Below are 16,552 nucleotides of genomic sequence, written 5' to 3'. Positions count from 1 at the left end.
GTAATTTCATGAGAAGTTTGGACAGGGAGAGATGAACCAGATGAGGACTTTTGCTCCAAATGGGAAAGGAGAAAACCTCAGTCCGTAGAGATGAACCAGATGAGGACTTTTGCTCCAAATGGGAAAGGAGAAAACCTCAGTCCGTAGAGATGAACCAGATGAGGACTTTTGCTCCAAACGGGAAAGGAGAAAACCTCAGTCCCTAGAGATGAACCAGATGAGGACTTTTGCTCCAAATGGGAAAGGAGAAAACCTCAGTTCCTAGAGATGCTCCCAGAGATAGTCCTAACGATGAAGATGATGAAGACCCTTTGCTCCCAGGGAAGGAGAAGGGCCTCTGTTTTTGTTTCTGAACGGCTCAACCTTAAAATTGTACCCCAAAAAACTTCAAGAGTGGACCCTCGAAAGCAGTTGCGGGAAAAGCTGCAAGTCGGGGGAAAGGACTCACACGCAGGCAGAGAGACTCCTCTTCCTAAATGGACTGCACAATATTTGGAAGTGGGCGGCTGTCTCGTTGTGATAATGTTTTCATAGCATGAGCAAGAAGAGACTTCTCTTTCTAAATGGACTGAACAAGGTTATTATGGAAGTGGTAAACAGACTGAACATCTTAAGGGTTGTCTTTTCACATTGTCAGTGGGAGAAGGGAGGAAGGTGGGGGGAGGAGGAGAGTTCTGAAGGTGGTATAATTTTTTTTCCTTCTTCTTTTAGGTCTGTTAATAAACTTCTTTATATTCTTTCAAGTTTGGTGCCTGCTTTGCATTTCTCCTAATTCTTATCTCACAGCAGATAAACAGTAATGAGTATTTTGGACCAAACCACTACACTAAATTGGTGTTTCTGCCCGGTTACAAACCGAACCCGCGACAACCTGTTAGGAGCCAGACCAGAACCCCCTCTCTGTTCCTTTATCTCCGAGCTAACGTGAGCCTGTATCATCGGCTCCTGCCGTGTCTCCTCTGCAAAGAAGCCAGCGAACATGCCCAGCCAGCGCCTTTCCTGATGCCGAGGTCGCTTCTGCGATGCACAGAAGTAACGCAGCTGGACTCTCTCTGATCGAGGGCACGCCAGAGCTCGTGCAGCAAGCACAGAACTGCGTTACAGAGAGGCATCATCAAGCCTGGCAGAAATAAAGTTAGAACAGGAAATTTTGCTTTAGTTGGTGTTATGGATGAATGTTGCTCCATCTTCCTGCTATAAGTTACACATGGAATTCTTCCATACCTCATTCTCTTAAGGTATTATTTTCACATGGAAAGCAGAGGGATAATAGATACGTGTGTGAGTGTATATATATACATACATACATATATATATATGTAAGAGATACCAAAGTACCTGCAAGCTCTAGGAATGAGACTACATGAGGAAAAGTGAAAGAAAATGGGACAAAAAAATTAAAACAAACCCCCCCCAATAATTCAATTCATAGCTTACAGTCAAAAACTGGTGGCTGTGGTACTTCCACAGCATTTGACTGGAGAGGAACGCCTCAGAAAGCACACCCCAGTGTGACCTGAAAATGTTGGATCTGGGGATAGAGCAACAGCACTCACTTGATTTCTAATTAAGAGTATAAAGCATTGCTGTCAGGCCATCATTTCATGGAGTGTTAGATCCATAGGTGCAAAGGAGTTCTGGGCAGCTTCTCATCCTGTGGTCTTTGAAACTTTAAATGGTGAAGATTAAGCAGCTTCTGAAACCTAACGACTAGCTCATTGCTTCAATGTCACAGAGTATATAACATAGGCCAAATTTTCGCATTAAGTTAAATTGTAAACTATGACAGAATGAAAGCAACCTAATGAGAAGGAGTATAGATAATTGCTTGTAAATTAGAAAACCAAATAAAATCTGGAACACTGAACAACTGCATGTTGGCTGTTTAGTTGCATATTGGGAGATTTAATTTTGCTAATCCACCAAAACAGTACCCTAAATATGCTATTGTAAAACTCTCTCAGAAGCTTTCAAATATGGCCAGTTACTGACTTTTATATATTGCACCTATAATTCAGGTTACTATTTTTTCCCCTAGGATGTGAATTTAAATAGGACAATTTTAAGGTGTTCTACACATACAGAATTTAAAACCTGATGACATTCTGTTCCAGAGCATGGTGCTAATAATGCCAAGGGTGCAGGTTCAATCCCCATACAGGCCATTCACTTAAGAGTTGGACTCTATGGGCCTTGTGGGTCCCTTCAAACTCAGAATATTCTGTGATTCTTTGATCTCATGCTGTGTTTACAAAGAAACAAGGAACTGCAGCATATCATCAAAGCAGCGGAAAGAAATTTTAAGATTTACTTAAAACACCTGAGATGCAATTCAAATGCTTTAGACAAGTCCATTGTTCCTAACCAAACATAATTGTAAAAAACATCACCATAAGGCAGTGACTATAAACAGATGATAGAAAGAAAAATAAAAAAAAGTTAAAACTAGGAGTTAAATTGAAATATGGGTATTCATAAGTAGAGATTTATTTGGAGACCTATGTAACTCAACACAATCTGCATGAGAGGCTTGTTGCTCTCTTTCGTATGACTGGAACTTATAGGAATGAAATACACAAACACATACAATCATGCACTTTTCAACATACATCATTAAAAAATCCTGTCTAAATTTTCTTCGTTCGGAATATGATTAATGCAGCCTATCAGAAGCCAGATGGTGCAAAACCAGAGCCATCAATCAAAATGAAAAGACCACTGAGTGCTATCCTGAGCAATGTGCTCTCAATTGGAATTTCTGGTCACAGATCCTAATGCATGATGTCCAGGGGAAGCCATAAACATCATGGCACTGCCCCTAAGGAACAGCCAGAAACACAGTAGGCTTTGTTAGGCAAAAAAAATGCAGAATTAGTACATGGGGCTGGAGGCTCTGACTGGGAAAGGCTCTGCAAGCCAAATACATGTACTTTAAATAAAAAATTAAAAGCTACGTCTTTAATGAGTTTAATAATGTTTGCACTGATGACAGTATCTGTCAAACTGTGCACTTGCCATTTGATTTAATATGGGATCATGCCATACATAAACAAAGCAGCTGCCACTGTCTGTCTGACACGTGAATTGGTATTTAATATCTGCTTCCACACAGGACTTACAAATGGTTCACGTTTTTAGCTTTATATTACACATTTTCTGCAAATGTTATACAGAAAACAAGGTTGGGGTTTGCAATGGAAAACAGTGATGGCTTACATCTTATAAGGTTTTATACCAAGCAGGCCTAGCATTTAAAAAATTACCCCGTAAAAATAAAAGGCATGAAGAAGCATAATTCACCATTCACATACTTCCTAAATGATGCTGTCAATATTAAAGAAGATGTAAAAATAAGCAGCAATAACAACACATAGGTGTTTTTTCCTGGAACTAGCATGACAGTATGAAATAAAGGATTTGTTAGCATGACTGCTTATATTTGCAGCATGAAGTGTTTTATCACAACACTTCTCTTACGTGTGTTGCATAAGAGAATATATCCAATATATCAAATGTATCAAATTTCACAGAAATATATTTTGTAAAAAAAATAAATCTCACATTCTGTTTTAAAGACTTGCATAAACTACTTGCATATCCATATCGTTTTCTATAAGGCTTGGAGACTAGGTATGGCTGTCATGACTGCATGAGAAACAGGTGAAAGAAAAATTAAACATGACCTAGAGCAGCATTTATATAAACTATCATCTTTCAAGATCAGCTTCTTACTTGCTTTCAGGGATATTACAAAATTCCACATATATCATGAAGAAATGTAATGCTTTTGTTCCTTTAAGGAGATGTAACCCCCCATTTTTATTCTGATGATTATGAGATACCAAACCTTAAATTCCCCATTAGCCCCACAACCACCTCATACTTCACATAATACAAATCAAAGACAGGTAGTTTCTAGAATCATAGGAAGAATCTACAGTGTCTTGGAAAGATGATTTTTTGGATGTTGGAATCTCATGAAAATTTGAAATGACAAGAAAATTCCAGAGAAGATGGCACCATACAAGCCCCTCATACTGGAGCCTTTCCCTCAAAAAATGCATGGAAGAATGTAGTTTCTTTTATCTCTCTTTGGATGGGTACAGTTTTTTGGATGAAAGGTTTCCTATGTCCACAAAATACCAGAATGCAGAGAAAAAAATTATATGAAGAGCATATCATATTAAAGGAATGAAAAAGGCTTTGTTAAGGCGCAATTATAAAAAAATCCAAGTTTATACCTCTCTTCCTACTGACAGCACCACTCCTTCCTTCTGATACACTAAAGCTCAAGTACAGCTGAAATTGAATTGTATGTTTAAGATGCTTCTTTTGCCCTGAACTGGGACCCAAGCCTCCATAGTATGTCCACACTGCAGGCTGAACTCAAAGTCTGCTGACTCGGAGTCTCCATCCTTGCCCAAGGTTTGAAAGTCTTTCAAGCCTACTGTAATTCACTCAAGTAGTAAATGTTAGTATCTGGGACATTTAACTTAATGTTGCTAATTTTGCTGTAAACGTGCATACAGTGTAATCAGAACACTGACATCCTCTAGCACTCATCCCACAATTCTCAGAAAGGATGAGCAATTGGTAGAAGCCACAGGATGCTTTTCTAGTTACATCTAAATACAATCACTCTGTCCCCTAAGATCATGAGAGTTTCCCTCCGACACAGGCACACCGAGTGCAAAACCACCGACACGTTTGAGAGACCCCTAAATTCCACACACAGCTAGGACAATCACCTAGATTATGCACGGAAAATCCACATGGTTTGCTGGCAGATTCTGAGACTCTTCCTCCAGCTGCCCTTCAAAGCAGAGCTCTTGAGCCCATGCTGAGAGTGGTCAAACTGCACTGCGTGGAGAGACAGCAGGAGAATTAGTTTCCTGTGTAGAGCAATCCAATGCCCAAATCATATCTATTGTTTTACGTGGCCACTTTACTGAGAACTTGTCTTTTCAACTGTATAATAACTAACCTCTCTTCATGCTTTTAAGTGGAATATAGTACAGAGAGGAAATTATTACAAAATAAAAACTAATGGAGCATTTCTAGTTCCAAGAGTTTAAATGACAGCAAAAGATGGAATAGTAGCCAGCGCTGACTTATTACAAATTGGGAAAAATGTGGTCCCATCCTTGTGTGACTTATGCAAAATATACCAGATTGTTTCTGGAAGATACTTGGAATCAATCTCAAATCAAAGGTTTTGTTAATTATGGGGTTTCATGCATGTGTGTATGTGCACATATGCAAGTCTCTGCAGAAGAACGTACTTCATTATCAGACACAAAGCCAGAAAATACACACCTCCTTCACAGCTTTATGTCAAAGGGTCAATAAAATACGATTTAAAACCAGAATAAGGAGGAAGAAAAATAAATGGAGTATCTTTACTCCATGAAAGAAAGTAAAAATCTTACCCAAGATTTGGGGTACCAGACAACTACTCAAAATATTCCAGTAATAAAAGTAGTGATGCCTACTTGATTAACATCTAAAATCTTAAATACTATATCAAATTAACAAAGTACACAGTTTTCCAGTGAGAAAATAGGGATCAGAACATAAAGACAGTTATCAAATCTATTGTTATCTATCTATCTACTTGGGTCTCTTGATAAGTGCTTAGTTAAAAGCAAGCAAGTTCAAGAGCTTGGTCATATGAATACTTACATCAATAGCAAAGTTTAAATAACGAAGAACTTTACTACCACCTCTATGGATGGGTTTCCACAACACTGTGCTCATGCAGTGCTACACTTGATGCACTGATGCCTTCCCCTCCCACAGCCACTCAAATGCCATGACAGACAAAGTACAGCTTAGAACTAAGGGGCTCCATAAAGAAGAAAAAAAAAATCAAGAAAAACAGAAGGGCAGGTGAATAGAATAGAGCAAGAATGCAACATTAATATCTGAAGAAGATATTAAAGGAAGAATAGATAGAAAGGAACAGTAAAAAAGAAGGTAGAATACATAGAGGAAAAAGTTTTTGAGGGGAGAAATGGCAACAGAATAAACAGGGAGGGGTTGGAAATGGAAGAAAGTGGGAGATAACTAGGAAATCCAGTCCACTACAAACTGCACAGTCACAGAGAGATACAGGTCAAATGAAGTGTTAAGGAATAGAGAAGGAAAGATACCTGAACTAGAAATGCCCATAGAGCTGCTAGTTATACGCTCCATCACATTGCTAGCACAAGATTGAAGCTAGCACAAGCTTAAAAAAGCTCTAACAGGGTCAAGCCTGTTTATTTTTTGTGATGTCAAGGTTTTCTAGCAACTAATTTGAAAAACCCTAAAATACCTTCCTTTTTAGTATTTTTTGTCTCAGTATCAGATCACTCAATGATGGACAAGGTACATAAATGATACAAGACATTCAGCAAAAGGTAATGTCTTCCTCCAGAAAATAACAAGTGGATTAATATGCATCAAAGAATTTGTTTTACTTGAGCTCATATGGCAGATATTTAATATCATTGTAAAACTTGTCTCTCATTTTACATTTTAATTTTTTTTCAGGTAGAATATCCTTATTTCAGGCAATCTACTGTACCAGGTAGCATTTGCATGCTGCACAAAGGAGAAAAACTGTGAAGTAAATAACCACTATTTTAATGATTTTTTAACTTAAAAAGTGTATACATGTTTTTACATGGGGTGGGGGATATATGTGGATTCCATAAGTTCATTTATTAAAACTGTTCTCAAGATCACTAATGAAGATATTTCAATAATACATTGGTACCTGTGAAACCTTGTTCGACATCTAAGCACATACATCAACATATAGCACCTTTGTGTATAGATGCAAATATGATTTAACAGACTATTGTTAAACAATTTTTTGAAAGGTCATTTTAAAAAGATAGAAAAAATACCTCTCTATCCTGTAACAGGAAAAGCCTCCCTTCTGGAATAGAGCTAACAACCCCAAACAATTTAGCTAGCATCAGACAGGGTTAGATGCTTTAAATATCCAACTACAGTAAAAATTACTAGCATTAAACATGGTTTTAACCAAAATATTAACCACATATACTTGTCTGCAAATATTCTAGATTTTGTGTAAAGCAAAATCAACCAACAAAGCGTTGTTTTTAGAGCAGCAAATTCAGGAATTGGGTTCTTTGTTTTTTGATTTTCTGGATGCAGTATACACTTCAAATAAGACTGCAATTCTTTTATCTCAACACTTCAGGTACAGAATTAAGACACAGCAAATACGTATTTTTCTATAGCATATACAATGGAGAAGTAAACCCTTTTGTTGCAGTGCTTGCCTTGTTTCTTTGCCTATTTTCTACAAACCCTGAAACAATTCCTGGTATATGAACAGCCCTTTCTAAACTATCTCTGTATTAGCTTGCTCTGTGTTACAGATGGCACAAACTTCAATGTAGCTTAGAGTTAAGTCAAGAATAAGCAGGAGCTTTTGAAGCAATTAGATTTTCTTCACTATCATCAAGTAATGTTCAAGTGTGCTGTTAGCACAAGGCCACTGCACGGCTCTTCCAAATGGAAATTGCTTTTCTCTTTCAGTAGTCTTCTTTGAAGCCTCACATCATATCAAGAGCACAAAACAGCTTTATGTAACCTCCTCCAAAAAGCAGCTCTGAACATGAGGGAAGGGAACAGAGAAGAATGGATGTAGGTTACAATACGAGTATTTCCATAAAAAGCGGTCATATCTGACATCTGAGATATTAAATTAAACCCAAAATCTATTTCAAGGCAGGAGATAGCAAAAGGCTCTGGCCCTTTTCAGCAATAACCTAAAAAACCTTTTCATCTTACAAAACAATTCAGAGCACCTCCTTTAGAAAATTCAGATCATGGCTTATATCACAGGCATTGCAACCTCACAGTTGCCTTACAATTTAGTACAATGCTGTTCCTGGAATAAATGGAAAGCAGGTTAAAAGGATTTTTGTTATTTTACAGAATCATATACCCAAGTAATTACCTAAAAAATCTAAAGGCTGACACAGTACTTCAGAACTGCTTTTTTTCTGGCTCAAAAGTAAAACCTACACACACTCCCAGTACTTCCATCACACATCTTACAAAACACAGTTAATAACTGAGAAACATTACTGTCCTTAGGAAAAACAGTTAGAATTGCTTGTGGTGTTCAGCTGTTCTGTAATTTCCCATTTCCAGCCTCCAAAAATCATCCAAACTTGGTTTACTTAAACACGCCAGCTGCCATGGCTCACATGTAAAAACCCACTTCCTAATGCCAGTAGCTATTAAAGATGACAGCAGCAAACACAGAAGATGTCAAAGTCTGAGAGATCTGGAACTACATAGAAAGATGTAAATCTCACCTGCCACATGTTTAGTGCTGCAACTACATTTTAGTCTTTCACCAGCAACTCTCATAGCAACACTTCCAACTCTACAAGTATCCAACATGTCAATTTACATGTCCTCTTATGAAACTACACTGTCCCACAGTGCAGACACATCTTCAAAAACAAAGTTTTAGGACCTAATTAACAAGAGTAGTGTGGTGTTGTCTGCCATTAGAAAGTTAGCCAACATCAGGCATTTTAATTACTGGTTTCTTTCAAGAGACATCAGAATTTCTTTTGTTCAAATTGGCTTATTTGTGAAGCAGTCCCTGTACATAGGAAAAAAAAGCGAAAGGAAGCAGCTCATCAGTAGGCAAACGGGTCCCAACTCAAGTGATTGACTTCCCATCTCCCCCTCTCTCTGCTGTTGAATTGAAGAGTCCTCATCTTGGCGAAGACAGTTCTGCTGTCTCTCTGTGCTGCCACCATACCCTCCATTCCCCTCCACACAGCCTGTTGTTCCCAGAGGCCACCAGCTACAGCACAGAGGTGGAAAAAAGCAGGACTTAACAGGGTTTTTAATCAGAAGCCAGCTGACTCCAAAAACCCTCACCCTTCACATGGCACTTTACACTTGCTTTCAAGTATTTTATGTTTCACACAAGTGCCCATGATGATTCCCAGATAATGCCACAGCCTTGGGCATGGCTATGATTAATATGTTGAGTTATTGTCAATGAAAACCACTTAGAGCATACAGATATGCCTTCAAAGGCAGTGCCAAAAGAGATTCCACCTGTTTCATAGTGGCTCCTGTCTGTTTCATTGTGAAAATAGTTTCACACCCTCATTACTTACAGCCTCTTTCAATGTGCGATAGCTTAATTTTTGAGAAATTTCTGATGCAAAGTGTCAACTGTCCAGGAGAGCTAAAGAACTCAGCAGAAGAAACCTCAGTTTAAGGAAACTGACACTAAATGATTTATTTTCCATTAAAAATCAGGTCTGTGTACTATTGAAATAATTACTTGAAAACATCTTAGGTCGGTAAGTGGCAGCACCCATTAGTATCTTAAGAATAGCCTTACATAATCTTGTTATTAATGTTCCTTGAGTGAGTTTTGCAGATATCTACCTTTATCAAAGCCAACAGGAGATCACACCCTGCTTCCCAAAATTGCTTATGAGGCTAAGAGTTGACAAAAAACCCCCCAAAAACCAAAAAAAAATTTTTGTCACTTAATTGTGTATTGTAATACAATGGTCCATATAACTTACCAAACACACAGGAATTGTCTAGGGGTTTTGCTCTTTTGAGTGTTTTAACATTTCCAGAACACTTTAATAAAGAACATTTAAAAGCATAAGGCTTAAAGATTTTACAATTATTTTAGTAGAATTGCATCAATTACAGCACACTTTGAAATAGCAACTAATTTTTTTTAATCCTGAGCATACCTTCAGTCTGGGAGAAAATCTCTCAAAAAACTCTTTTCAAATCACATGAATGTTGACTTTATTTCTCACTTGGCTGGACACAGTATATGCTAAAATAAATCTCTAATGCTGTAAGGCATGACCTTATTTTTTCACAGACCATGCCCTATTGTAGAGCAAGAGATTCAGGTTGCAAAAGGCAGAAACAAACGGAGAGCTGAGTTTAAAGCACAACTCTCAGGGGATTTCTCACTGTAACAGCCCCATGCTGCCAGAGGCATGTATGGACATGCCCTAAGGTATCCCTGCGTATCCTCCCAAGAAGGCAAAGCAACAAAATGAGTAGTAGTTCTGCTATACTGTGCTTACAGTATGTAAAAACATTCTTCTGCAGAGCATAAATTGAGGATTATAGTTTTAAACAACCACTCCAGGGCTAGAATGAATACTTAAACTCATCTGACAAAAAGAAGAAAAGGAATTAGGGCTCTGTGCTCCTGAATTTGGACATTTGATGCATACTGGATCCTGAAACTCCTATAAGGCTTATAAAACCCGTTGTTTTGACCAGGTAACCTATTATAACAACCTTAACAGCTTTAGAAAAAACTGGGTCACAAATTTTAAAGAGAAAGGGTCATTTAGGAGAGAGCTCCAATTCCATTATTTCTGAGCTAAACACCTACTTCAGACAGAATAAAATTCTTACTGTGTGCAAAGTGAAACCTCAGTGTACAGACAAAAAACATTCAGCAGAAATTACTTGTATGCAAACATAATCTTTCATTAAATGAGCTCGTAGAAAACTGGCCAGAATATAGCTCCTCAATTTTCTTCTTTTAAATTTTCACACAGTAAAGCTGTTGTTGGTACAGCTTTATGAGGATGTCAATTTTATCATCTTTTTCTGATGGTCCTAGAAAAAGATAAACTGTACATAAAATTAGAAGTGCTGTTCTATTGGTAACTGGAGAAAATTTACACAGCAATCAGAATTTGACTCTCAAGAAAGCTGACTGTACATATTCCTACTCTACATAAACACAGGAAAAAGCATGTATTTCAGAACAAGGAATGGCTTCAACTACAAATAGAGTGTTACGTATTTTTACACCTGCTAACTGAAATAAGTTTGAACAAATGACAATCATGCACCTGGAACAAGATATTCCTCAGCATTTCCTAAGTAATTATTTAGTTTTGAAAAGAATTACTTTTAGAAGATACTTATTTTAATAACAACAAAAGAAAAATCTGAGAAAAGAGTATTCTTTGTATGTGTCTGACATCAAGAATTCAATATATTTGCTAGGCATTCAAGAGTGATGCTAAAATGAGCTTTGTCTGTGGCACAATATCTGAAAGACCTGCAGGTTCTGTAGTCAGAGGCTCTGTAAAGCACTGCAGTGGCACTAGGTTAAAGAGAGCAGGATCAAACCCCCCTGGATAGGGTAAGTATACAACCCAAGGGCAATTTTTGAGATCTGCTGTTAAATGGCTTCATCTGAGCAATGAGAAGGGCAACTGGATGGTAACTTATATTTGTTTAGGAAGTAAAGAATACAGGAGCTTAGCTAATTCTCCCCTCACATCAGCAGAGTATCTTCTGCTTTTCTATCACTTCAGCCAGAAGAATTTAAAAGTTCTGCCTCCGGTGCTGAATTAAGGCCTCACTGGGAAAAAGATAAGAGTCAACACCTGGAAGTGGAAGGGAAAGTAAATCCTTGTTTCTGCCTCTATAAAAGCGCTGGCTTTTCATCTGGGAATGAAGAACCACAAACATTTAAATGTCTTTCAGGAGGCTGTAAGTTACACTAGATGGGCAAATACATATTGAAATAGAATTTTCAGGAACAGCTATTATTTCTAAGAGCTATTGGTGTCCTGACCATGCATAAATAGTAATAAGGTTAGTAAGGTTAGTGTGGCTACTTCATCAAAACATCCCTTTCTGGTTTGGTCAGTGAAACGCAAGCATGGAAGAATGAAAACTTTTTGATTTTCTGATTATTTTTTCTCCTTTCTATGAGATATCCCATCATAAAAAGATGAAGTACTATCAGATCTTTGTAGCAAATCCTGTTTCAGCCACTGTAGTTCATGAGATTTTTACATCTGTTTTAACTACTGGTACTAAGCACCAACTTATCTCCTTTCTATTTTAGAAAGGTTCTCAGAGAAAAATATTTTAATCAACAAAGTAATAATCCTGGAAAACATTAACTCCAATCACTCATGTCATGTTCCTCCATCACCAACACTTTCACAAAGCCATCATGAAATCTCCTTTTTACACTTCCTGAAAATGATCTACAAAATAGCCAGCAACATGTACCTCCACCCTCAAATCCTTTAGCCATGTAAATCAAACAGAACTAGAGCAAAGCTAATACACACCTCCAATTGAAATAACTGTATTCCCAACTAATGTTAGATTTGATACAAAAATTAAAAGCCCTCCCCTAGACTGCAACAATTGTGAAATTGGAAGCTGAGGTGGAAATCAAAAGCACAGAACAAGGAATCTGCAGTGAGCTTGTTGCAGCCCCTACAAAGAGGAAGTAGTTAGGAGAAGGGAAAACCTTCACTGTCAAATGGAAAATAAGGAAAGACCATAATTTTAATAAAAACTTTCACTTGTCCTTTCCCCTCCATGTTTACTTTCAGATATATAAACAGAATGTGCTTAGAAGCAACAAAAGAGTGGAGCTACAAAAATCACCCATCAAATGATTGTGCTACTTTTAATACTATATTAAAGGTCCTAAAACAAAGATCAAAAGCAAGTATATTTAAGCATTTATATTCAATTCCATATTTCCTGATGACTAATTTGTAAAGAGTGCAGAAGTCCTCACAACTGCAGCCAAAATCATTTGAGAATACTTTGATATAATGCCACAAAGGATATGAGCAGGAAGACAGCAGGAGTTACAAATGGCCAAGTTCCATTAAAAAGTGCTAATAAAAGAATAATGAAATTCCTTGTCCTATGAATAAAAATTGTTTCATACAGGAGAATTAAGATACGGAGAGGAATATCAAAGTTTCTAGTTCATCAGTTGCATCTCCTTATTAGATCTTAATTGACTTACTATTACATTTCCCTTAAAATGCTTCGATTCAAAAAAGCAACAATCCCATTCAAAATCTCATCACACTAGTTTTCTTTATTCTTCATGTTTCTCCATTAAGGCCATTTTCACAGGCCATTAATATCAACTTTACCAATCCTTGTAAATAATGTGAGGTTATTTATAAAAAAAGTACAAAGAGATGAATTTAACTTGAAATTAGGTATAATTATTAAAGTTCTAGACTATAACTGCTGTTTTACAATGTTTTTTTTAAACTAAATTTTCAAGTGGCTGGTAACTGAACTCGCACAGCAACAACCTGCCTGATAAATTTAATCCATTCATTTACACACCATTTCCTATAGACATATGTGTAGTCACACATATGCATGTATATGCATATGTTCATATAAAAAGGTAGATGCACATACATATTTCTGCTACCTTCTTCCCCCAAATATAAAATCTAGCTGTGTTTTCCAATGCACTTGGTACATGGCCAGGAAAAGAAGAGACAGAGTTCAGGACTTTCCTTTGAAATGTCTAAACAACAACAACAATAAAGATGTTTCAAATCTTTCTTTGTTTTAATGGACACTTGCAAAATCCCTCACACTTCTCAAAACAGAAGCAGCAAAGACAGACATCTCATACTGCTGACAAATTTTTAAAGGGTTTTGTGCATTTGTTAAAAGAATATCCCACAGAGGCATCAAAGACAGGAGGAACTCCAGGAAAATATTAGAAAACCTACTTAACTCTCCCTCAATTTGCTGCTTAATGCTGTCTTTTGCATAACGTCTAAAAGAACCCCATGACATAGTTTTACCATAGAAATACTGTGAACTCTGTCTCTTGGTTCTCCAAAATCATCTTGTAAAAACTTTATTTTTTTAATTTCACATTGCAATATCCTTAGAGAAAGGACCTTCTTTTTTATTCCCTACAGGATGAAATATAATAAACAAGTTGGGCTGTCTTTTTTTTTTTTTTTTTTTTTTTTTTAAACCAGGCTTCCCAGATGTTACAAATAAGGACCAAATTATAATAATGATGTGTGTTTCTACTTCTTCCCCCAGACAACCACCAGGCTGTTCACATGGCAGCCTCTTCGAACGATGCTTCCATGATCAATAGATAATTCATTAGTATCATGTATCTCAGGACCTAATTGACACAAGAGGCTAAGCAACATAGTCTGGAGTAACACAGTTCTTAAACAGAGAGTAAAAAAAGAGGGGAATCCAATACCACATATGGTCACTTTGAAGGATTTAGTGTCAGTCTATAAATTATACTTCTATGAGGTTAATTCGAGTCATTGGTTTCACAAAGCAGAAAATGCACCTTTTCAAGCATGGCTTAAAGAAACAAAGAAACATTTATGTGACAGCAGAATTTGAGTAACATGCTCAGCACTTTAAATTTTATCATTTCTTCTCAATTTTGCATTAAACAAGAAAGATAGTTACCACAAATATTTGGAATTTTTCATAACAACAAACATAGATAGTATATTTTTTTCTTACCTTATGATCATATGGATTGTATGAATGAAACAGCTGGGACAGATCCTTCGTTCTCTTTTTTTTCTGTAAAGGCATATTAATAAATAAGCCATATTAGAAAAGTTACAGGAGAAAGAAAGAGACTTCTGATTAAAAAAGCTGTATGCAGGTACAAACACATTCTCTCTCCACTTTGTTAATGAAACTGTAGGTATGAAGAGCAGTGTATGCAGATTAAGGATATTAAATATTACAGGAAATAATTAACATATATATTAACAATACTGAGGAAAACATCCTTAATAAATAATAAACACTAATCTGTGGAACATCAGTGGAATGTGTTAACAATTCAGATTAGGTTTAAGTTTTGCACAATATATCATAAATAATATTTTAGAATACAGAAATACCACAAAATTTAGAGATCAGGCTACAATCCTGCAAAGACTTGTCTACTATTCTAGCATGTACAGGTAGTCTTGCCTTATAAGAGATTAGGTGTAAAGGAAATCTGTTTAAAGAAGAATAATCTATTATTTTTCGATTTCTTTTGATGCTAATACTCTCATTGCCTTGATTGTGGAAAGTTAATAGGTGATACGTCATTTAATGCCAAGGCAAAGGAAAAAAAAATTCTTCTGTTCAGAGTCATAGTTCAAAGACAAAACCTGCCTAATCCAGCTCCTACTGAATTTAGTCAAAGAGCTTTCAGTGATTTCAGCTGATGTTAAACAGAATTTCTCAGCTGTGTCCTATGGAGGGTGGACAGGGAGAGGAGAAAAACACCCTTTGTCTTTAATGCAGGGATGAGTCACAAATCAGTTCAAAGTTTTATTATGTCAAAATTGATGTTTACTTATCTCATAGCTGGGCAAGGCAAAGCACTGAATGTTAGAAAATGTGTAAAGGGGAGACAACTGCAAGAACTTCTTGCTTGTAGTCTGTACCAGTGTTTTATTTAGCCCTCATTTCTGTGAAAGTTGGTTTGCAGCTAAACCGGAAAGATCTGTTTATGTTTCCAGCATGCTGGGAACTAAATAGACAGCTGCATGACTGTAGCATTTATTTTAACTTCTGGAAACTATAGGACAATTTAGTAATTTTTGATCATGCAAAATGAAGTATGTATTTTCTTTCTTTACACAGTTTTTATTTTCACTGAAACGCTAAGCAACTTACAATAGCTTCTTTTCTGGTAGTACAGCTGTAGACAGTCAAAGTACTTAAAATACTATAAAAATTATTTGGAGAAATGTGATAATAAATTAAAAAGAGATACCAAAATGATTACTAAAAAGATTGCTTGAAAAAACCCAATTTAATGTAGCATCATGCAAGAAGAAGACAAAAGCGCTTGAGTTTGGATTATGGAAACCCCACTCATCTTTCTAGGAAGAAAACCCTATAAAATCCAGAAAAAGTTCAACTCTTGCTTTTTGTTACTGAAGACTATTTTTCTTGTATTCATTTTGTCTGTAATTATTTTAATAACCACCCATCTTTCCTCCTCAGACTCTTGCCAAAATACTGGTTACACACTCAGCTAGACTAGATGAAGACTGAAGATGGCTTCCCTTACACAACACACTGACAGAGTCTTACACCTTTTTTTATTATTATAAAAACATTACGGTTTCTTTCTTACCTTTCAACAAAAGTTTTATTTTTTTGTACAAAACCAAAACTCTCCTGACTGGGGAAATGCTGGAAATTCCTAACCTAGAAAAACATGAACTAAAACTTCTCAAGATGCACATGAAGAAACGCTCCAAAATTCCCAGGATGCCTCATATGCTTAGCTGAGCTAACTCTAAACAGCATTTGACTGTTTTGTATGGAATCTGAATATACAGAGATAAAAATGTCATAAGCACAGAGTTAAGGTTGCTTGGTGATAATTTCTGTCTTTCTAGAACAAGTGCAGTTTAACTCAGATCTCTGAAAACTAGAAAGATGTAGTATGTCAAAACACAGACACAGGACAAGGAATTAATGCTGCTCCAGCGGCAATCCCTTCAACTTCTACAGCTGGCATGGGTCACGGGGTGTGAATAATAAGTTTTTGAAATAAAGAAGCAGCATGGTTTGCCGGTCACCTCTATGCTGTATAGTTTGCAGCTCACCTCTATATAGGGCATAAGGGTAAAGCAGGCCTCTCCATGTCATGTGATGTGACAGTGGAAATTAAGGACTCCATAAGCTTGCTCTCCTTTATCGC

At 36.7% G+C, this 16,552-nt stretch overlaps 1 protein-coding gene across 4 annotated transcripts in view; it reads right to left on the bottom strand.

The window, feature by feature from the left end:
* Window positions 1-16,552, bottom strand: part of CDKAL1 (CDK5 regulatory subunit associated protein 1 like 1) — a 389,233-nt gene that overhangs the window by 79,824 nt on the left and 292,857 nt on the right. For all 4 annotated transcript variants that reach the window (XM_017730699.1, XM_008630909.2, XM_017730700.1 and 1 more), the window contains one exon: window positions 14,353-14,415. In XM_017730699.1, the coding sequence (XP_017586188.1) occupies window positions 14,353-14,415 (63 nt within the window). The remainder of the gene's footprint in view (window positions 1-14,352; window positions 14,416-16,552) is intronic.

This window comes from Corvus brachyrhynchos, unplaced genomic scaffold (genome assembly GCF_000691975.1).
Source record: "Corvus brachyrhynchos isolate BGI_N302 unplaced genomic scaffold, ASM69197v1 scaffold43, whole genome shotgun sequence".
NCBI classification, from domain to species: Eukaryota; Metazoa; Chordata; class Aves; order Passeriformes; family Corvidae; genus Corvus; species Corvus brachyrhynchos.
This window is presented reverse-complemented; position numbering and strand designations above follow the sequence as displayed.